Source organism: Tetrao urogallus (genome assembly GCF_951394365.1).
Source record: "Tetrao urogallus genome assembly, chromosome: 1".
NCBI lineage: Eukaryota > Metazoa > Chordata > Aves > Galliformes > Phasianidae > Tetrao > Tetrao urogallus.
This window is the reverse complement of record NC_136813.1, coordinates 3447834-3470017: the sequence shown is the minus strand read 5'-3', so window position 1 is coordinate 3470017 and position 22184 is coordinate 3447834. Positions and strand designations below refer to the sequence as shown.

At 44.5% G+C, this 22184-nt stretch overlaps 2 protein-coding genes across 2 annotated transcripts in view; one reads left to right on the top strand and one right to left on the bottom strand.

Annotated features, from left to right (window-relative positions):
• Positions 1-1294: 1294 nt before the first annotated feature.
• AAMDC (adipogenesis associated Mth938 domain containing) lies at positions 1295-5596 on the bottom strand (the record flags this gene model as incomplete). The annotated part of the gene is made up of 3 exons (XM_079547840.1): positions 1295-1435; positions 2174-2269; positions 5465-5596. 3 exons carry the CDS (start codon positions 5594-5596, stop codon positions 1295-1297), a joined length of 369 nt encoding a protein of 122 aa, XP_079403966.1.
• Positions 5597-8385: 2789 nt separating this feature from the next.
• RSF1 (remodeling and spacing factor 1) overlaps positions 8386-22184 on the top strand; it is a gene marked incomplete at its 3' end in the record, with an annotated part of 53465 nt that continues 39666 nt past the window's right edge. The window contains exon 1 of the mRNA XM_079549574.1: positions 8386-8584. Coding sequence (XP_079405700.1) covers positions 8389-8584 — 196 coding nt within the window. The 5' untranslated portion in view covers positions 8386-8388. The remainder of the gene's footprint in view (positions 8585-22184) is intronic.

The following is a 22184-nucleotide window of genomic DNA, read 5'->3' as shown; positions in this document are numbered from 1 at the left end:
ATGGTGTTTGCAAAGAGGGAACACAAATGTAGCTGAAAAGGCAGTTCCTGCTGGTTTAGCTCAGGTTGTGCCTCAAATACAGCTACACTATTAGAAAGAATTGCTGCAATTAAGAGATGGCAAGATAAAACTTACGGGCACTCAACTTTCCTTTGCCTTTATGCCACGCTGTGTTTTATGGATAAAATGATTACTAGAACAAATAGTAAGAGAGTGGAGTATTTTGCAAAGGGTCATTCTTAGGGCTTGGGAAAGTAATTGACTTCTCACACCCATCCGAGCTTCTGTGCTGCCCCCTGGTAGCTCCAAGTACCTCAGGACTTTTCTCAGCATCATCTCTGTTCTTTCGCTTATAGGCACAGACTTCATCTGCACCAATGAAGAATTTAGTGAGTTTGGTGGAAAAGAAAGGAACCCACAATAAGTAACTGGTAATATTAATAGAAGTAGGCGAAACAAAAGGAGAACAGCAACTAAAAGAATTTTAATTTTTTTCAGTGTAACAACACACTTGTAATGTTTACATTAGCAGCTACTGCTGGGTAAGAATTCTACCTCTGTCCCCAGCTTGCTAGCAGCAACTTATACTGATTTCCTACAAGCAATTCTGTGACAGATCTTCCTGATCATTTTAAGCAGGTAGGGAGCTTCACACAGATACATATTCCACAACTCAACATTCACATTTCAATTAATGATAAAAATCTTCAAGGCACAGGTTCTGTTCCTTCCCTGTAGACAGCTTTATCTATGTCCCGTGTAAAGAAAAGTGTCAAGTGATACCCTGAGCGAGTTCACCAGCAGGAGGCAGAGCTGTTGCTCGGGGCTGCCTTGTGTTTTGTTTTATTGAACTCATTTATAAAGTGATCCTTTGCCACCACTTCATAGCTACCACTTGACTGTCATCATCAGATATTTTCTGGCTACGCTGCAGTAACTGATAATGTAATTCTGCACCATTTCATAATGAAAACATTCACAACTTAGTGTCTTAATTTAGCCAAAAATCAACCAGAGTTCATGAATTTAGCCCAAAAGTAACCAGAACGCACACAGTCTACAGAGGAAGATTAGGTCAATCCCAAGAACGTATGCAAATTGTTCTGCAGTTAAAAGCTTTCATTAACAGCACTCTGTTTAAACCCTGAACTCATAAAGTGCCCTCGCGTTTGAGCTTTGCAGCGCACATTAATGCACTGGCACGCACCTCCCCGCTGCGCCGGCTGTAATTCGATGCAGCCGAGGCGTACCCGGCGCTGGCTGAGGTCAGGGCGGGCTGCAGAGCGGCGCTGCTTCAGCACGTTGAGTGGAAGACTCCCCCCACTTTGACGCCCTGAGCAGCCAGGGCATTGTACTCTTGCACTGCCTTCTCTGTCTGCAACACCAACACATCGATCCCGTTCTTCTTAAGGTAGTCCACAGTAGACGGAGGAACCTCAGAAGAGAAAAGGAGAAAGCAGTCGTCAGCTCATTCTCCGATCTGCAGCAGGAGGCTGCTGGCATTGCTTAGCACTGATGCCATCTGTTCGTAGGTCCACTTAAGTTATTGATAGTAGACAAACTGCTAATGTATTTTTAAGATTGATGCCATTTTTTCTTTTCAATGAACCCAGCATATGCAAACTTCCCATTTTTCCTGAATGCAGTTTAAAGTGCAGCTTGTTCTTACAGAAGGGAGCAGAATTTGAGCTAAAGATAATAGAAATGAGGTGTTAATTACTCAGCTCACAAAAACCTGAAGAATTGCTTCTCATGAAGGGAAGCTCAGCCCTTCTCAGCTTTCTATAACTGGCATACCTGCTGCAAGGACACTGCCAACATTCGTGACAAAAAGGCCTTAATTATCAGAGTATTTACAGCAGGCTAGAGCTAGTTCACAACCTCTTCTAAGAGCAGGGACTAATGACACTGTTAGAAAAAAGCTCTTTGTTTAACTTGCTTCTGTAGCAGAACGTAAAACTATTTTCTGTTGACACTGACACCAACAGTGAGGAGCTCAAATGCTGCTGCTTTCAGGAAGAGAATGACTCCTGGCAGCAATTCAGTTTGGTTAATTCAGCAACCCCAAGTTCCTTGCTTTTAGTAAAGCCTCATGGATTTTTTAACCCATCCTCCAGAAGAGAAAGGCAAACAAACAGCTCTAGTTTATGTTTATTGGGGAACAAAAACCTACCTGCAGAGCCTCGCTCATGCCACGGCCAATAACGAGAGTTTTAACACCCTTCTTGACAACTTCTTCAAGGTCAGCAGGCTGCACTCCTGGAGAATGCTAAGTGCCAGGAAAAGAAAGCAATAGTCTGTGTGCTGACAGCATCAGCCAGGGAGGATGTGCCTGTGTTTGGATCAGTCCTTAGAGCAGCAGGATCAAGGAGCTATCCCAAGGTGTAAACCAGCTCTTGTGTGCACACTAACGGTGGCAATTTCAAGAGGTATTTTACCCTCAGATGAAGGATGACAGTAAATCAATGGATGGCAATAAAGACGTTTTTCTTAAGTAGGTAAAAATGAAAAGATATGTGGTACATACCTAAAGCATCTACGTCTAACAACTGGCATTCTATCAGCATTAACACTGAGAGCAATAAATCACAGTGCACTGCTGTTTGTTTTCACAGTGAACAGAACAGAACCTGCTTTTAATACGGACTGTGGCAAGCTCAACTTTACTCACTTGAATTGTAACTAAAATGATTAAATTCCTTGCTTGTTTACTTTGTAAATCTCATTTACCGAAGAGGACTGAAATGCTGCTTGGCTTCATTCCACTTAATATCTTCAATTTCTGCTCTATTCTCAATTTTGAGAAAGAAACTCTGAAACCAAACTTTTTCTAAAGAAAGAAAAATGATCTGTAACAGGATTTTGATTGCAAGCTCATTATAGTACTAATACACTTCAAACATGCAAATCCAGAAATAGACACGTGATATTAAATTAAGTCATCATTATGTCACACTAATTCTCTCCTTAGCTTCAATTTTAATGTATTATATATATATACATACATATATATATATTATTTATTTATTTATTTTTAAACAGGATTCTTAAGTATTTTTTGGGAGGACTGAGACCATCTTCTCCCATGAAGGGAGTAATGCCATAGTGGACTTTTGCAGAACATTATTTTTATGGGGATGCCCATAAATCTTTATCCCCTGCACTCACCGCTACGTTGTTTCAATGAATGAACAGCAACAAGTCTGGCATTTCAGCAAGAGATGGTTCACCTTTCTGGTTCTCCAAGTTGCATTCTCTGTAGGTGCACTTAGATTTGATATCCATACCTAAACTGCCACTTCAGCTGCAGAGCTTTATCAGGCCAAATCATCGCACGTATGCGTTTATGGCAGAACAGGTAATGATTTGCCACTGGGGTTTTTTAAGGTAGACCTAAAGTTTGGACAAACAGGGGCAGTTTACTGCAATTACATTGATTAGATTGCTGGGGAAGTTTGCTATCCTGTAGTAGGTACTGCTGAGCCATGAAAGCCACAGAACAAAAGGATTTGAGCTTGTTACAGGAGGCACTCTGGTAAGGGGGCTTCCATCAGTAGGAAAATTCTATCATTGGAGAAAAGATGCAACATGATGGAATAACTGTGTCACTGCAGGCAATTCCTGTGACAGCAGGAGGGAAGTGGAAAGGGCAGCAGAATTTCTTGCCTGTTCTGCTCTCCGGTCTTCTCGTCAGGACTCTTTTTCTCCCTTTAGCAGATGGCACTGAAATGCAGCCAGTCAGGGAGGCTGCCTTTTATCCCCAAGGGTTAAGGTCATATGAGCTATTTATTAGCGCTTAGTAACAGAATCCTGCACAGCAAGTTGCACAGTTCTTCCTGATGAAATAATTACCTACTAGGCATCGGTTTGATAGCAGAGAAGGAAAAGGTTTACTTCTAGGTGAAGTGGAGGACATGAGGAGCACTGCCTTTCTGCCAAACACGGGGAACAGCTCCACCTAGCCCCAGGTAAAACGTACCCAGCAAATGTGGACACACCGCAGTCTACCGTGAAGAAATACGCAGCAAATGAACCCAGTGAATTCTGATGTTTCCAGCAAAGATCAAATTAAATCCTTTGTAATTTTTCTAGACTCGGAGTTGCAGTCTAAAAAGCTTCTGTATTTGTTGCTTGCATTCAATTTTAAATTGAAATCACCAAACTCTGTGGCTGCCATAGCTGTAAGAGCAACAGAACTGTCCCCAGGAAGAAGCTTTATGAGTAGCCTCTGTGGGAAAACCTGAAGTGGTTTGTTTTTATTTTACTTAATGCTGATGCAGAATATCTGCTTCTTTGAATAACCCAACTAGTCTTCTCTCATTTTCATTTAACAAATCCAACTCTCCTGGTGAAATGGAGGATTCATCCAGGAACTTATCCCGAGTTCAAGTCTTCCCTATCACCTGACACCTTCTGTCTGAAACTTTAAAAGGAAGACACGTCCCCCTAAATGTTAGTAGGTGGTTCTAATCTGAAACGGAGTTTTCAAATAGTTGGAAGGAAATAAAAATGTGATAGAGCTGGAAAGTATTGGGAATTTTTCAGCTCTGCATCTCCAGCCATATATGTATTTGAAGCAGGAAATCATTACTGTTAAAACTTGGATTCCTCTTGACAAACAAAAAAGTTACAGCTCCTCTCAGCTCAGGCCCTTCAAACAGCCCAAAAGTGAAAACTTCACTTTTGCTAATCAGACCATAAATGAAAGGCTATTGAAAAGGTTATATACACAGCTGTATTTCTCTCTGCAAACCATTTATACAGCAACATTACCTTTCACTTTGCATTATACACTCTTTATAGACTGACAGCTTAACAAATTCTATACCCTAGAAGATTATATTGGAAGTTCCCAAACCAAAGTTCTGCCAAAATGAATACAGCAGTGACTGGAAGGGCCTACATGGGTACAGCTGGCTCTAAGACCTGATGTGTTTGCAGGTCTTTTTTGCTTTGACCTTTATGGATTAAGTTTTTCTTCTTAGCCAATACAACTATCTTAGTGTAAGCCCTGATATAGGATGAATTTATCAACATTTAATTCCTAACACAATAGTTATCACGCTGCTTCTAAGTCCGAAACATCAATATTATTGCCTTACTTGGATACATTCTGATAGCATTTAAAGCTAAAGCTTGAGGGATACAAAAATTATAAGGGTATTCACTTGGTAAAGGGCTATGAATACAAGTCCTTGTGTGGTTAGCCAGACTGAGAGCTTTTCATGGAGATACTAGCACATATGACAGTGTATCTGCACACCTTTACTCAAAAATCACTAAGAACCTCAAGGAAAGCAATATAAACTAACCTGCATGCACGGTTCTCTTCCAAACGTGTAAGCTCAGTTCCTGTGGATTTTTTTTATTCACATAAAGATTGTCTTGTGGGATAGAGACTAAATTATTTACTACTCTCACAGTCCCATTTAAAGCGCGGGATGGGCAGAAACAGCAAACTTACACTAGTGCCAGTTTCTCTCCAATCCCAGGTCCGACTTCCTCCCGGCCACACTTTGCAGTCCTTGTATGTTGTAGAGCAGCCTTTCACCTTCATCTGCCCCCAAGAAAGGGAAGCAATTTCAGGGGAAGACATTGCTGAGTTGAACCAAAGTCTGAAAAGTAGATATTTGATGCATAACATCAGGCCAATGTGCACATCTAAGTACTGTCATTGCCCCAAGCAGCTGAGAAGAAACCCCCGTGACAGACTTGATCCGTGTCATTTTGTGGCACCAGAACTGAATGACGGATCAGATCTGTTGAATTACCAGCTGTCCTCCTGAGGGTTCTGGTAGGATTCTGAGCAAATCATTCTACAAATCAACTTTCAAAACAATCCACGGGGTTGAGGTGCCTGAGTATCCTTTCAAATCAGGGTTTTAATCTTTTCCCTTAGGATACAACGAAATCTCTGATACATACACTGTTTCTTTGGCCCTCTAAACCATACTTACGTACAGGCTTATTAATTTAAATTAATAAGGTTAAAACAAACAATCAAACATGCTGTTGCTTTCTTAGCCTCAGCAGGAAGCGAGAAGATTTGGATCTTGAACAGGGAGTTTAAACTAAAGGATTTTTTTGATCTTTGCACTTTTATTGCTAAAAGGCAACACCCAGCAGAAAACAAAACAATGGCATTCCCACTTGCTGTAGCAAAAGACTTTCAGACACCCAAAGGACGAAGCCTTCTCTCCCATGGCATTCCTTACAGACACCAAGTCTCCCCGTGTCACTTCTCAGGATAAGTTAAGCACACAAATAATGTCTTTTTTCATACCTCAGTCCTCATTGTTTCAGATTAAAGCAATCAATCATTTCCAAACATTTTTGTCTTAGACAAGGAAAACAGCTTAGTCTTTGTCTTTTCCACCATCTTTTGCTTTCCTGAAGACTTAAGATAACCATCCTCAAGTCTTTTTTTCTCCCTTTCTTTTAGGTTAAATAAATCTCTGCTCCCTTTGGCCTTTCCATCAGTCACATTTTCTAAATCTCTGCTTATTTTCTCATTTTCCCCCTCCTGACAACCAGCAATTGGTATGCATCTTCCTTTGAAGTCTGTTGCCTAAAACCAGTTAGAGTGCTCCAGCTGAGGCCTTATCAGAGCTGCTATAGAGCAACTGCTTTCTGTTATTAACCACAGTCATTTTCAGACCAGCTATCACAGTCACAGCTGGGCATCAGCACGACAGAGACTGTGCCTTAGAAAGCATCGTCTCACTGCACCATGGGAGTTTACACCCTTTTCTCAGCCCTTCAAGGAACTGCAGTCTGGTTGCTGATGGGATTCTGGCACTGGATGGCAAGACACAAATCAGAGGTACCTTGGAAATGCTTTAGATTAGCACAGCTGCCAGCTGCTGCGTCTGGAAGGTAATGGCCTTCTGAACTGTAAGGGAAGAAGAGGATGGTGTGAAACTTGCATGACAAAGATAGAAGGTTATTTCTGCAGCAAAACTGTGCTCATGGCTCGTCCAGAAACCCTCAGCAACAGATCCTTCCAGGCATCCAGATTCTCAGAATCCCGGTGGCACCCATTAAAGGAAGAGCCCTCAGCAAAGAGAAATCTTTGGATTGTCTTCCTATGCTGCACGCGCTACAACAAGCGGCAGCACGACGTGACATCCATCTCAGTGCCCTGCTTCTAGCAGCACATGAAGGAAAAGCAGCATTACTTTGGATTCAGCGCAGCTCTGAGGCTGCCAGAGAATTGCACACAGGGCAATTATTCCTTCGCTGCTTTGTGAGTTAGTGAGACAGGTGCACTGCCAAAGAGGAAGCCAGGCATGCAGCTACAGGGCAGTGCAATTTGCCCGGGTTAATACGTTCTTGATTTGTTCCTCGCTCATCTGCAATGCGATGGGTTCACACAAAGGTTCATTGGACCACCTTCCCAACAGCGTGGTGAAATAAGATGACAGCGCTGCTCCCAACTGAGAGAAGCTGCCCATTAACCGAGGGGAAAGGCAGAACCGACCACCCAGAAGTGGCAGGAGCTGAGACAGACCTGAAAGCCATCAAATATGATCCAGAGAGCAAAAATATTTCCACAGCACTGACAGGGAGCATCGACAAAGTGTGAAGGAAAGCATGTGAAACCAAAGCGAGGAAGAATGAACTTCTTAATGTGGCCTTTGGACATTCTTCGCAGAGGGCACAGTCCAATCACCAACCAGCAAGGATCGGAAAGGATTTCCTCAACAAATATTGGCTTTGAATATATATATATAGCATATATATGCTATGCTATCTACCGCAATGTGCACCGAAAAATCTGGAGGTATCACGTGATAAAAGCTACGAAGGGGAGAGAGCTCCTGATACCCCACGGGAACGCTAGCTGAGCGGCAAGGCCTAAGCTCCCAGCGTTCGGAGGGCAGCCCTTCAGGTCCCAGGGTCTCCCTCTGCCCCGCGGCCGCCGCTGCCCGCCCGTTCCCGCCTGTCCCCTCAGCGCTCGTGGAGCCGTTACGACCGTTACGCGCCACACTCACCCGCCACCCGCGCGACCCCGACCCCAAAAACCGCCACCTCGGCCTCACGCGGGTGGGGAGCGCCAAGCCCCGCCTACCGCCCCCTCATTGGCCAACGTCGCCTCCCGGCTCCACCCCCTCTCCGCAGCGCTGTCGTTCCGCCTTCTCCCATTGGCCGCGGCGCCCTGAGGCCCCGCCTCCTTATAAATAGCCCCTCCGCCCTCCTTGCGCCCCGCCTTGTTTTCATTCCCGTGCCGCACGCGGAGGAGAGGAGCCGCCCGGAGACGCTCTGGCCGACGCCTCCCCATCTCCCCGCCTCTCGCGGTGCACTGTGGGATCGTGGCGGCGCGCAGCTCGGCAGCGCCCCCTCCCTCCCCGCCCCCTCCTCAGCTCCTTCTCCATCCCCGGGTCCAAGATGGCGGCGGCGGCTCCTCCGGCTCCATCGCCGCCTCCCCCTCCTCCCGCCGGCCCGTGCTGCCCGGGCTCTTGGCCTAACTTCGCCGTCGTTTGCTCTTTCCTCGAACGCTACGGTGCTTTGCTGGATCTCCCCGAGCTGCCTTTCCCCGATCTGGAGCGCGTCCTACAGCCTCCACAGGAACCTGGAGACCAGGGTGAGCGGCCTGGGGGTCCCTTCCCTCAGCTCTCCCCTCCCCTTTCCCCTTCCATCCTTCGTCCCCGCGCCTCAGGGAAGGGGCAGGCCGCGCTGTGAGGGGCTCTGGGGCTGTGTGTATGGGGGGGGGTGGGGGCTGGGGCTGTTCCCCCCCCGCCTCCTCCCAGCCCCGGGGGTGGAGCGCGCTGAGGGAGAGGAGGGGCCTGGGATTCCCGGAGTGAAGCCTCGGGGTGTGGGGGGGGGAAAGATGGAGCCTCCCGATGCCTCTTTCACCCCCCCCTCATATAGGGGTAGTTGTTGGATGGGGGGGGGTGCTGCCTTTCTGCCCCCCCCAACCCTTCAGTGAGGCGTTGGAAGGTGGTGGCCCCCCTCAGTGCTGTGCCCCCCTCCATCAGCTCCTTGTTATTTAAGCTTATCTTAAATAACTATTTGTTTGTTTGTTTGCTTGTTTGTTCAGGCCAATGGTGGCAGCATCTAGTCTTCTCCCCCTCCCTCCTTCTCACTGCTTGAGGGTTGCCACTTTGCCTCTCCCCTCTCCTTACTCCCCAAGCCTGCGTCCCTTTCTACTTCTTCCCTAAACCAAAAAGAGTGCGGAGTGGTAGTGGGCAGTTCTCTCTGCCTCTCCCGTTCTCCCCCCCCTTTCCTTTCTCCTCTACATGGGGTGGAGAATGAAGAGGGGTCTGCTCCCTGATCTGTGTACTTGGGAGGGGGGGGGAAGCACGCAGAAGGGCCTCCCCCCCGCCCCCCTTCCAGCGCTGCTATTGTGGGTGATCTCCTCCTCCTCCCACCCCCCCACACAGCCATTGTGCTGTGCTCCATCCTTTCCTCCCCCCCCCCCTTTCCTCCTCCTCTCACAGCTGGGATGGTGGCTCTGAGCTTCTTCCTTGCTCACCCCCAGTGACACCCCCTGAGTTGGCAGAGACAGGGGATGTCCTGCCTGCTTCTCCTCTCCTCTCCCTTCAGCACACCAAGGGTTAGGTTTCCAGACCCTGATCTCCCTGTGATGGCTGCAGGAGGGCCTTGGGCAGCAGCGCAGGGGCCTAGGGGAGGGATGCCAGCAGGGATTCGGAGGGGAAGGTGCTTGTTGCTCTCTGCCTCGATTATTGGTTTGCTTGTTGCCTCTGCACTCTTGCCACATAGGGAGACTGCTGGGCTCACAGCGCATGCTCGGCAGGCCCCATAGAAACTTCCTGCTGCTGGAGAATCCCAGCCCAGGGCTGCTTTGGGGCCAAAAAGAACGCCTTTCCCCCCAGATCTGACTCCTTCCTTGTCATACAGCCCTCTTTGTAGGGGTTTGGGGATAAATCAGTGTGGGTGTGCTTCCCCATGGAATGAAATTGGTTTCCTTTATGTAAAGTGCACGCATCCTATCTGTGAGTTCATCCCAGCCAAAATGTAATGCGGTTCATTTACTGCTCCTTGTGCTGTCCTGTACCTAATGAATATGAAAAGAAAAAGTGGGATCCAAAAATAGGGTTAACTTATGGAAACATAGGTGTTTATTTTAAATTTCCCTTGCATTCCTCTGCCTGTTACATAAAAGGTAATTCACAGAAGTATTGTTCTGTTCAAGTTTTGCTGAACTTGTGAATAAAAGCCGCTGTCATGCTTAAAGTTTGAATATGTAATGAAAATATCAATTTGAAATAATGTCTGTAAAGATAACTAAGCTTAATGTGTGAAAAAATGTCAATTATCATGTAACTTTTCTTGTGTGCGGACTGCAGAATAAAGTAAAATTAAAGGTTGAGGTAGTGAGCTGTGTTCTAAATGTATATATTTGATAAAAATATTTCAGTTCCTGATGTGTTTGGGGGGGCATCAATAGAAAGACAACTCAGCTTTTCTCTTGAGTAGCTGCTGAATGAAGTTCATGGTAGGGGTGAGTTATGGATGTTATGGGTGCCAACTCTTTGCTTTTCTCTTGAATGGGGGAACGTGGCTGGTAGCTGCTGGCCACAGTATTTTAAGCTTTTGGAAAAACAGTTGCAGAGACTGCATTTCTCTGTGTGATTTTGACACGTTAGTTCCCCAAGTGCTTGTCTCTGCTGTGTGTAAGTCAGAAAGTTGCTAAGCGTTGTTTGAAAACTGAAGAAATGTTCTCCTGAGCATCCGTTGCACCAACAGTGTGTAGTTTTTCTTCGGAGAACAAAAGAGGTTTGCATTTCAGTTGTATGCAATTTCACTTTTGCTACCAAGTGGACAGTGGACTTACATTGACAGAAATATATGTATTAAAAAACCTAAACAAATAGTCACAAAACTTCAGGGTGTTTTTCTTCTAAGCTTAGAATCTTGAATGGGTTTTAAATCCCAACTTGCAGGTAATGTCTCTGAGGAGCTTCCCTCCACGTTCATTTTGTGATGAAGGAGAGAAGTGAATAATTTGGGGTGCACAGTGGTTAGAGCTCATGGTTTTCTGATGGTCAGCTGCTCCATAAGTTTGTGTTTGATTCTTTTTATAGTTCATGTCTGCAGTTAATGTTTGAAGATGTCAGTGTAACTTCTAACCACGCACCTCAAGGAGCTCAAGTTTGAGCATTGTTCATTAGCTGTATAACAGCCTCGCATTTTCCTGTTAATAATGAACAAGCTCTTTGTTCTAATTGCTAAAGAAACAAGGTGTAACCTTCTGCAGGAAGGGATGCTGCGTGGATGTAGAGCTGGCATTACAGCTAGGAAGAGGGCAGATCTTTCTGATAGGACTCTGAGATTTCATTCACGCTCAGTGTTTGAGCTGTGCCATATTACCTCTGCTACAGTGACAACAGTGCTGGAGCATGAGTGGATTTCCTCAGTTGTTTGGTTTGCTTGGATATTAACTGTGTGGGCAGAGGCGTGGTCTTGTCAAAACGTACAAACCAACTTAAAAGATGTGCTTTGGGATCTGGTGGGCAGCATAAATCGTGCCTGAATAGCAAGATGGTGACGTGACGTTGGTTTTGCTGGTCATCGTTGGGTGGTCTTATGGGGTGGGATGAATGTGTGCGTGTGGAAGCAGCCTTCAGAAATCTGGACAACGCAGGAGCTCAACCAGTGCTGGTGGTTGATTTGTAGGACGTGACTGTTCAATTAAAGTCATGAGACTATGGTCATTTAGTGAATAATTTGCTGTAGGAAGAATAATGGTCTTGCCCTTAAAAATCGTGGTTCTTGCTTTGTATACAATATCAAGGCTTGGGTTACAGTTACAACAGTCTTCAGCTTGTTTGGAAACGAAGAAAGTTGATTGCTTCTTCGGTTTGTGGCACTGCTCTCTTAAATGCTTGCTAATTGACATGCCTCACAGTAAATTGTTTCTTAGGATTTAGTGAGGGATTCAGTGTATTATGTTAACTCTGAATTATGAGCACTGAGCTGTCGTTACCCCCCGTGTTACAGTACTTTTAGATGCAGAACTAATCCTAATAAGGTGGTTCTAGGATGTGGGGTAGTACCTTATCCCTGTATCTGCTTGCTCACAGGAGCAAAACTGCACATTGGACCAAATACTGGCAGTAAAACAATAGTTGTTCTCATGAACACACTTAGGACATTTTACGAGGAGCTTCAATTGTAACAGAAGAACAGTTTAATATTTTAATATATATATGATGATGGGGAGTAAGGACTATATCTGCATTTGGGGCTGTGTTTAAGGAACCATGATATCAAATCACCGCCTCCTTTGTGTTTGTAAATAGCTTGAGAATTGGTATAAATGTTAATTAAGCACTTTGTCTCTTGTGAATGGAAATATTAGTAGAACGTTAGCTTGCACAACAGAGATGTAATTTTACACATGACTACTCAAAAGGCTTGCTGGTGTGCCAGGTTCCCTAGTGCATGAATGGGAGAACTTCTCACTGAGGTGAATGGCTTTTCCCAAAGCCTCTTAGGCTCTGTTAGCTCCCCAGTTTTTGCAGGCTTTTCTTAGCACTGCGGCCTTTCAGTTGTTGTTGATAGAATGGTAACAAGTCTGCATGCTGTGTGTATTCCAGCAAAGCAGCATCAGAGTCTTCCCAGCAATGATCAAGCTAAAGGTGATCTTGAGAACAGCAAAAAGAAGATGTCTTGGATCTCCTTAGCTCCTTGGCAGTCTCCTCCTGATAGATTGAGCCAGCCTTGATGTTTGTCTCTTCATTACCAACCAAATGTGTTGAGTTTGGAGTTTGATAATAACAGCGCTCTTTGTGTGCTGGCTCAGATTTCAGTGGTGTAAAGAGGTGCAGTGAGACGCAGGTGCCCCATAGTAGGTTCTTTTTAGTAAATCTTTCCTCCCCCTGTTTAGCTTTGTAATGGGAGCTGAGGTTAGAGGCAGTGGGAAACCCGTGCAAGTCATTTATGGCTTCTTTAAATTTTTTAAAGTATACCTGATACCACATTGTGGAACTCAAAGTATGTTTTCCTTGGAGCTACCACGCTTCAGATCAGTAAGTTAAGTGTTATAAGCTGCTTTATTTTTCTACATCTCCTAGACATCTCGCATCTTTTCTCTTTTTCTGAGGACGTTGGAGGCTGAAGCCCTTTGTTTCAGTGGATTATGTCAGTTTTCCTATTGTCATCCCAATAGCTTTGGAAAGCTTTACTGCTTTAAGCTTAATGGTTCTCACCACCCTCTGAAGAAATTAACGGTGTTTTATATGGCTGCTGAGTACTTGTATGGGAGAAGCATACCTGGAGCTCTGTGCCTGTTTAATATAGCAAACAAAAGCCAACAAGACCTGATGACTAGGAGTCTAACAGACTTTCATGCTCAAGAATAGGAGTGTTCATCTTGAAGAAGAAAACGTTCTGTTGGTGTGATTGTTTCTGTTTGTTTTTAATAGTTCAGACCAAGCCTGTTTGTACAGTGCTGATCAGAAGTTATGAGGTTTGATGTGACTTCAGGCAGATGTCATGATAGACTGCATAGCCTTCAAAATCCACGGAGGATTGTTTAGTGTTTAAAGGAGAAAATAAATGTGATATGGAAGTAGTCAAATGCTAATTGAGTGACTAATATGGTGCTTAAAAGCTTCTGTCTGGTTTCAGTGCAGAAAGGTGTTTGGGGGTTGGTCTCGATGATCTCTAGAGGTCCCTTCCAACCCCTACAATTCTGTAGTTCTGTGATTCTGTATATTCATGTACTGCCCTCTCATGTGGACTATGAAATTCTGGCATCTACTATTGGTGATGGTCATTCTGCTGGGTGGGAGGAGTTTGTTCCCACATCAGGTAATGCTGGATATTCATCATCAGACATTAAGTGTGGGTATAACAATATCCTAGGGTTGCTACTGCCGTCAGGATCTGTCAAGTAGTCCAAAGTTTCTCTTATCAGCTCTGTGGGGCTGTGCTTGTATCTTGTCGTGCCCTGTGTGAATAATACATGTAACTGCTGCTTTAAATCAGTTAGCTGTCACCTAAACACAGGTCAAACTTGAATGCATGTATAAATATATATATGTGAAGTAGATGGCTGCTGTCCTGCTGTACTGAGGGACTGAACCAAACTTTAAACATTGTCAAAGCTGTTAATCCACCTGTTAGGAAAATGCAATCTATTTAACTTAACAAGAAGGTATTGTAGAATCAGAATGTCAGATTTGATCCGTGGGCTTGCAAATAAGTGTGTACCTAGTGAACTTATGGACATACTGTGTTACTGCTGTTCTTGTCTCATTCTGGAGGATGACAGAGGTTGTGCCCCTCTGCACAGAGGTTTATTTCAAGTTATGCAGCACCACGTTTCTAGTCATTGAGGTAACTGGTTTGCTGAAGGTGGACTCCAGCTGCTTGGAGCTGAATGTCAGAGTACATCAGGGCTACATTTGGAGGAGGTAGGAACCAAAAATAATTGTTCTCTATACTCTCCTATATAATAAACTTTTCTTGTCTGCATTTCATTCATTTTGGATTAGTGTGACTTTAAGATCAGTGTGTCTTACCAACATGCACTTTGAATTTCTTCCTTTATGAATTAAGTTATCTTGGAATTAATTGCTTCATAACAGAGTATGGATGCCCATCTCTGTTTTAACTATTCCTATTTTGCTAGTTTTCCATGGCAAGACTTCTTATCACTATTGTAGATTCATCGGCGTGTCATCTCACCTGGAACTTGGGCTGGGAACACCACTGTGAGTTCCAGCTGGGCTCCACATTTCTTCAGATCCTGTATGGAAGATGGACAAACACAGTACTTGAGCAGGTCCAGTTTCTGTCAGTAACACTGCTCGTGGGAAGATCATCACAAAATACCACACTGAATGAAGAAAAGGAACTCGGAGCACAGATTTCTGCCCTGACAGAACACCGGGGTCCTCCTGCTAGAACTCAGCCCCACCAGGACTTAACTCAAGTTTTTGTGCCTCCCTTGAGGAAGGGTGATGTGCTTCTGGTGGGTGGCTTTGTTCAATTCAGACGTGCTTCAGATGGTGCAGAGCTGGAGAAAAGCTTTTCTGAAAAGGTGATGGTACTCCTAAGTCACAGAATCTCAAGGATTGCTTACTTCTAAACAAGTTTGTGAGGTTCAGGAATGCAAGTGGAAGTTCTGACTGGTGTGAAATTGTTTACTGAAAGAAGCTCATGGGCCCTGTTGTCGGATATCTGCATGAAAGAGCTTCACAAACATCAAACTGAGTTTTCAGTGACACCATGACATGGAAGCTAGGAGTTACGTATTGTCAAGCCCTTGGCCTTATTTTGGCACATTCAAAATAGCATCCCCAGTGGGAAACTTAAGCTTCAACAAGGTTCTTTCCTGGCAGAAGATGCTGAGCGCTACTAAACAGCCAGGTGGCTAAAGGAATCTAAGCTGTGCTTCATCCCAATCTCCAGGAGCATAGAATTCAGGGCATATCATATTTGGCACCTGTTTTGTATTGTGTATTAGAGGTAGGTGCTGCTGGTCCCAGTTGGATGTGCTGTGGGAAAACAGCTACAGAATGTGATTTGACAGCAGCAGGAAAACCCTTCCAGATGGAATCAGCCATCCATCAGTCTTGTGTCCTTGGCGCTGGTCAACTGCAGGGATTGACAAAAGCTGTAAGAGTTTCTCCAAGTATTTTTCCAGCATCCAGTAGCTTATAGCCCAGAGGTTTTTTTTTTCTTCTCTTTTATTATTTTAAATCTATTTTTCTTTTTTTGTCTTTCCCAGTGGACTTGAACAGGGCTTTTTTTTTTTTCTTTTTCTTTGGGATTCGTTCATGGTAATACTATCAATGTGAGAATGGTCAGCCGTGTGCCGTTACTTGTGCTCTCTGCCTGGTACCCCCACTTCTGAGCCCATTTTGAAGGTTGCATTTAGATGAGCTTGTTTATGGCCCCTGCTAAACTGAGAAACCCAGGAGAACTTCTGGAAATTTCATGGTGTTGTTGATACAAAGATTAAAACAGAATATCTGTCTGTGGTGTCCCCGTGCTCTGCAGTAGCTGATAGATGACAGCTCCCAGGAAGAAATATGCCTGAGTACCTGGCAGGTCTGGGTGCTTTGTGGCTTGGTAGTAATGTCCTACTGGAGGCAGAAGGCAGGAGGGACAGCAAGGTTTCTTTTTGGTGGTGCAAAGGAGGGACCAGAGCCATCGAGCTGACGAGAAGTGATGGGAAGAGGAATATGTATGGTCCTAAAAAGAGTACTGGGTCAGTGTGCTCACTGGTTCCTCAAAGCTGGCTTTCTTGGGGTTCTCTGGAAGGATCCATGTCAACCTGAAGATCTCTTCAGGACCCTGCAGCACTCGTGAGCTATGGCTGTATTCCTCTGGTTTGTGCTGTTTGGACTTACTCAGCCCTTGGTGTGACTGCTCACCAGAGGGACAAGTGGGCATGGTGGCGTTCCTCAGTGCTCGCCCTCTGCTGTGACCAGTCCCTACTTGGATGCCAGTGGTGGGACAGAGCTCTGTGTCTGTGGCTTTGGAGCTTAATGAAATTATCTATTTTGATCGAGATACTAAAATTGCTGGGAAATAAATAATAAAGTCTGGATAGAAGTGTGTATTTTTGTGCTTCCTTCCAGCCTTGCAAAAACAGCATAGGTTTTGTTTCGGCTGTAGAACACAGCCAGGTCTGTGGCTGTTAATAACACTGTGATGTTCTTTCCAGCCTGTTTAATTTCATTTTCTCTCCTTCCATCCCCACCCTTCTTCCCCAGTCAATGAACTCTCCTTTGCTCTGGTTGTTCTGCAAAGCTCCACAAACACATTGGCATTAACAAGTTTTCTTAGCAGCCTGTAGCATTTGTCAGTCTCCCATTCGCAGTTTGCCATCAGCCTGATTCAGTCATTTCTCTTCCCCAGGAGTGACACACAGCTCTTACAGCTGAGGTGCTGGAGGATTTCAGAGAACTATGGGAGAAATTGTGACCTTGTTGAGGCCTGTAATGGTCAGAGGGAAAAAACAAACTGTTTCTCCAAGCGAGGCAGGGCCCATTTCTGAAGGTTTTTATGCTTCAACAGCTGCACCATAAGCATGAGATTTCTTTCCATCACGATCAGTTAGGCCTTGTAGAAAAAATATTTTGCCTTTTGACTGTCTAGGCTGTGCCACTTGTCTCACCTTGCAGTCAGTCCTAGTTGGCCGAGTCCTGAAGCTGTGCTATGTTGAATGAAGTTGGTTATTAAACAGAACTTGGATGTGAATAATCACTTTGTTTCCTCCTCAGTTCTGTGCCCCTCTGGTACACCTGGCTGTTTTCCAGCTCATCTACAGCTATCTGGTAACAGAAGTGCCAGGGCACGTTTGTTGCCTTTTAGTGTTAATGACTACCAGGATTATAATGGTTTCCTCCTGAGAAAAATGACGATGGTTCACAAAAGCCAATTAATTTGTGGATGGTAGAAGTGTATAAAATCCTAGTTTGACCCCAGAGCTTGTGGTGTGATGCTGTTAACACATCCCAAGAAAGCATCCAAGGTGGAGGACTGCATATTGGGGGTTCAGCTGGAAAGCTTCCCCTGCATCAGGTGAAGAGCAGGGCTGTCTGCAGGGCTTGCTGGAAGGGAACTGGCGTGGAAACATTCCTCCATTGCTGGAGGAGCTGCCACGAAGGGGCAAAACTGTCCTTTAAACCATGTTTTTAAACTTAGGCATTCTGCAGCTAACGGCTGACCCCCTCAGTGACACAGTAGCAATCTGCTTTGGTTCAGAAAGGTTACAGTGGGTAGGAAAAAACTGATACAGTAGAAGAGAGCTTTTGGAAGAGGTAAGCGAGCCCGGAAGCAGTCAGAGGTCAAGGAGGAAAAATGCTGAATGTGTCCTTGAAACAGCCTGCTTGCAAAGCTAAAGGAGGACTCTGAATTCGTGTCTGCCAAAATGGAAGCAGGATAAGTGAAGATAAGCTTCAGAGCGGGGTGTTTTGATGCCAAGCAGAAGCTGTTTGAGGGGTGGAAATTGAATCCTGACAAAGCCCAGGAGGATGTACTGGGAGCTGGCAGTGGTGAGAAGGAAGTTAGCGAGTCTGAGGTGGGTTTGGAGAGAAAAGGCGTAGAGAAAAGAAAGCAGGCTGGGAAACGGATGTCTGAAATCGTTAGCTACAATAATTAAAATAAGGACACTGCTGAGAACTTAAGTAACCTATTTGCATAATGTATTATTAGGCTAATTTGTGATATCCTCGTTCTAGTTCTGCTGCGTTTCTGGCAATAAAGATGAAATACGATAAAACTGATGTGTTAGGAAATGATGTACATGCTAATAGTATGAAAGCGTGCTGCTTTGCCAGGCTCAGATAGTCGTCTGGCTTTCTGCAAGAGTTTAGAAATACAAGTAGTAAAAATATAAAGGCTTGAAATAAGAGTGCAGAAGTGGAAAACAGAGCAACTAGCACAGAGCAAGGAGCCTAACAAAGATTGAGGGGATCAAACTCAAGAAGCTTTTACGTCTGTTTTTGATAAACTTTATGAAGTTGTAGTTTCGTACTTCTGATGTTACATTAGTTTTTCTCCAGAGAAAAAGATGATATACTCTCTTTTTCTGACTTCTTTTAAGCATGGATATACGGGTTGCAGCTGATGGAATACTTAGGTATATACGCAGAAAGTCTTTCAAGGAGGTCACTGGTTACGCTGGTTGACATGTGTTCTGCTGCAACTTCACCTGATGTGTCCAAAACAGGAACTATCATGCCCATCCTTGATGTGATTCCTTGTGGCAGGAGGAATCAGGTGAGCCATGGAGCGTGCAGTTTGCCCACACCGTTTGCAGCCCGACGTGGTAATGCACACTGATGTTGCCAGCGGTCTCTGCTTTCTCCACCCTGCTCATATCCATCCCTGGCAGAGGAACAGACATGGTGGGGCACTCAGCCCTTGTAGCCAGCAAACTCTCAACATGTATCAGCATTGGAGTGGTAATCACCCAAGCACAAACTAATTAACCAACAGGAAGCAGGCTGGAGAAAAGAGAGTTTTTGTTGTGGTAGAACTAAAGAGGAAGTAAAGAGGAATTTCATATTTTTATCATTATTATTTTCTATGGCATGGGTACTTAACTTTACTTACTAAGAAAACAGAAGGAGATAAGATGAGTGGATGCTGATGGCTTCAGAGATGTGCTCCCACAGATTGGTGTTCCTCTGCCCTTGTAGAAACAACAGTGGTGTATTGAATAAAACTTAAAGGTGATTAAAATTGAAATGTCTTTCACATGTGGCATAATTGCAATTGATTGCTGCAAGTTATTACTGAGGCTAGAGCAAACAAGATTTAGCTGCATATTGGATGTCAGGGGGAAATTCTTTACACAGAGTGGTGAGGTGCTGGAACAGCTGCCCAGAGAGGCTGTGGATGCCCCATCCATCCCTCGAGGTGTTCAAGGCCAGGTCTGGTCTGGTATTAAATGTGGAGGTTGGTGGCCCTGCGTGTGGCAGGGGGTTGGAGCTTCGTGATCCTTCAGGTCCCTTCCAACCCTGGCCATTCTGTGATTCTGTGCTAAGGTATACTGAGTTGTAGTAAAAATATTGAAAAATAAAGCAAGAACGTGAAGTTTCTTGCTTCGAAGTTAAACCAGGCATTGTCTAAGAGGAGTATTTGAAGGTGCCCTGGGGGTAGACATTCTCAGCCTTGTGCTTTGGGGTTTCTTTGCCCACATTCTGAAGCAGCAGATGGTGGTCACTGCCCAACACCTGGGTTGTGTTCATTGTGGCTCTGATATGTTTCATCTTTCTCTGTTCCCAGTGCTGTGCATGAACGCAGCTTCCACTGCCAGGGTTTGTTCCCTTTCTGTCTGCCTGTGTAGCAGGGAAAGATTTAGGGAGACTGTTAAACTGCAGCACCTTCCTTGGAGCTGCAGCACAGCCTACTCGGCTCTTTCCAGTTCCTGATCGTGTGCCCGTGTGCTTGGCTGTGTTATGGCTTTGTATCTCAAACCTGACTTCTGAGTAATGGCCGTATGTTAGAATGAAACCCAGTATCCCTTCAGGGTGTAACCATCTTTCCTTCTAGCTTTGTAGCTTCAAGTCTGCCTAAATGGATGGGAGGTAACACTGACCCCAAAGCTGGCAGTTCTGCGTGAAGCTGCGACAGCCCCAAGCTTAGAACTGCTCCTTGCAATTAGTTACATCATCAGGGTAGATATTTTGGTGTTGTTCTGACTTCAGATCTTTGTTTCAAGGATTGAACCTTCTGTGAATTCTCACTTTGTCTGGGATTCTGTTAGCAGCTCACGTACAATTTGCTTGTTCTGTATGTCTGAATAATTGTATTTTCTTGAGACCTAAGCTTAAGAAAGTTGGCCAAACCCTGCACCTGTTTTCTATTTACTACTAGCACTTAGTCAGGCAATTATCTCAGTTTTACTTCTAAACATTTCTGTTCTCACTTGCTCCCTAGGTTTCCTAAGAAATAATGGAGAAAAGTTGCTACTAGCTGTGAAAGAATTGTTAAAAAAAAAGCCTCAAATTCTGTGTTAATTGGATAAAACTCATAAAATGTTATGCTTGTGATTTCATCTGCAGAATGACTTTCATCCAGCTGTATGGCTGCCTTCCTTGTCAGCTGCTGCAAACATTGCACTTCTGTGAGTGTTTTGCCCAAACCTCCAACATGTGCTGCATCTTTTTCTGGATCTCTGTGTTTCTGTAAAACGTTAGAAATTTTCACTTGAACTGCTGATAAAGTCAGGAGCTGACATTACCTTAGAGCAGAACAAATGTGCAGTTGCTCCGTGCCAGCTGACAGGGAAGTGTGCTCTGTGCAGCAGGATGACTTGGTTTTCACCCTCATGTTTTGCTTCTGCAGATCCTTAAAGAAGTCTCACGTAATGCTACTGTTTGTAAAATACCAGATGCTTAGTCACAGTACTCCCTTTTCTACATGAATTCATCGTATGTATCATCATATATTCATGATAAATTCACGGCGTGGTTACACCATGGGATTTCTTTAAGATCCACTGAACTGACAACATTTTATGTGCTGTGACCTGAGTTTGCCAGAAGTGGTATCTGCAATATTTGACAGTCAAAGAGAATCAGGCAGGGCTGCCAACCTCCACATTTAATACCAGCTCAGGCTGCCCAGGGCCCCATCCAACCTGGCCTTGAACATTCAGGGATGGACGGGGCATCCACAGCCTATCTTGGCAGCTGTTCCAGCACCTCACCACTCTCTCTGTACAGAATTTCCCCGACATCCGAATTAAATCTTCCCTCCCTCAACTTAAAACCATTTTCCCTTTCCTGCTATAATCTACCTTGTCAAAGAGTTGAAACTGCCAAGAAACATTATATCTGTACAGTTGCTGTGTAATTGAAGGATGAGATGGTGCAAGTTTTCTAATTAACTACAAGACTTGATAGAAAGTGCAGTGCAGAAAAAAATAAGCCCACAGGTGAACCCCAGCATATAAATAGTCTGATAAATGCATGTGAGGTCAACAATGACAAGAGAAAGTACTTGCCTTTCTATATCGTAGAATCAGTGAGCTTGCCAGGACCCTGAAGGTCATCGAGTCCAACGATCAGTCCCTGCCCACCACCACATCCCTCAGTGCCACGTCCATGTGGTTCCTGAACACCTCCATTTTGAACCCCCAAAAGGGCAGAAATAGCTGTCTGGTAGAACTCATCTGATAGATAGAAAAACAAACTAAAGAATTCTGAATGTTTTCTGTGTTTTCCACTGAGGAGTGGTAACATAACCTGGGCCATGAAACTTGGTGTAGAAAAGTGGTTTTATTCAGCCTGCTCTGCATCTCTTAATGTTGCCTTGTTGTTGAGGTGAGAGGTGTTTGCAAAGGTTGGCTTATAGTGCAATCAGCATCCTTCTGTTAATGATGAAGAAAACTGTCAGCCAATACCTGAGAAACTTAGCAGAAATGCCAGCAGACGGATATTTCTAGTAACTAAACAAAGTCCAGATTTAAAAACCATTTTAATTTGTTCTTGTTTTCCTATAATGAACTAAAAGATGACTTGCATTCAGCTTACTCTCTAACAGTATGTACATAAACTTGTTACGTTTGTCATGTGCATGAAGGGGACTCTGAAACAAAACCAGAGGTTTCTCAGCTACTGAATATACACTTTTCTGGTCATGTCTTTCATCCTGATTTTTTTCCCTGCACTGAGAATACTACAATTCCATTTTAATATAACAGGGCTTATGAGCTTATTCTGAAAGTTAAATGCTGCCATGCTTAGAGA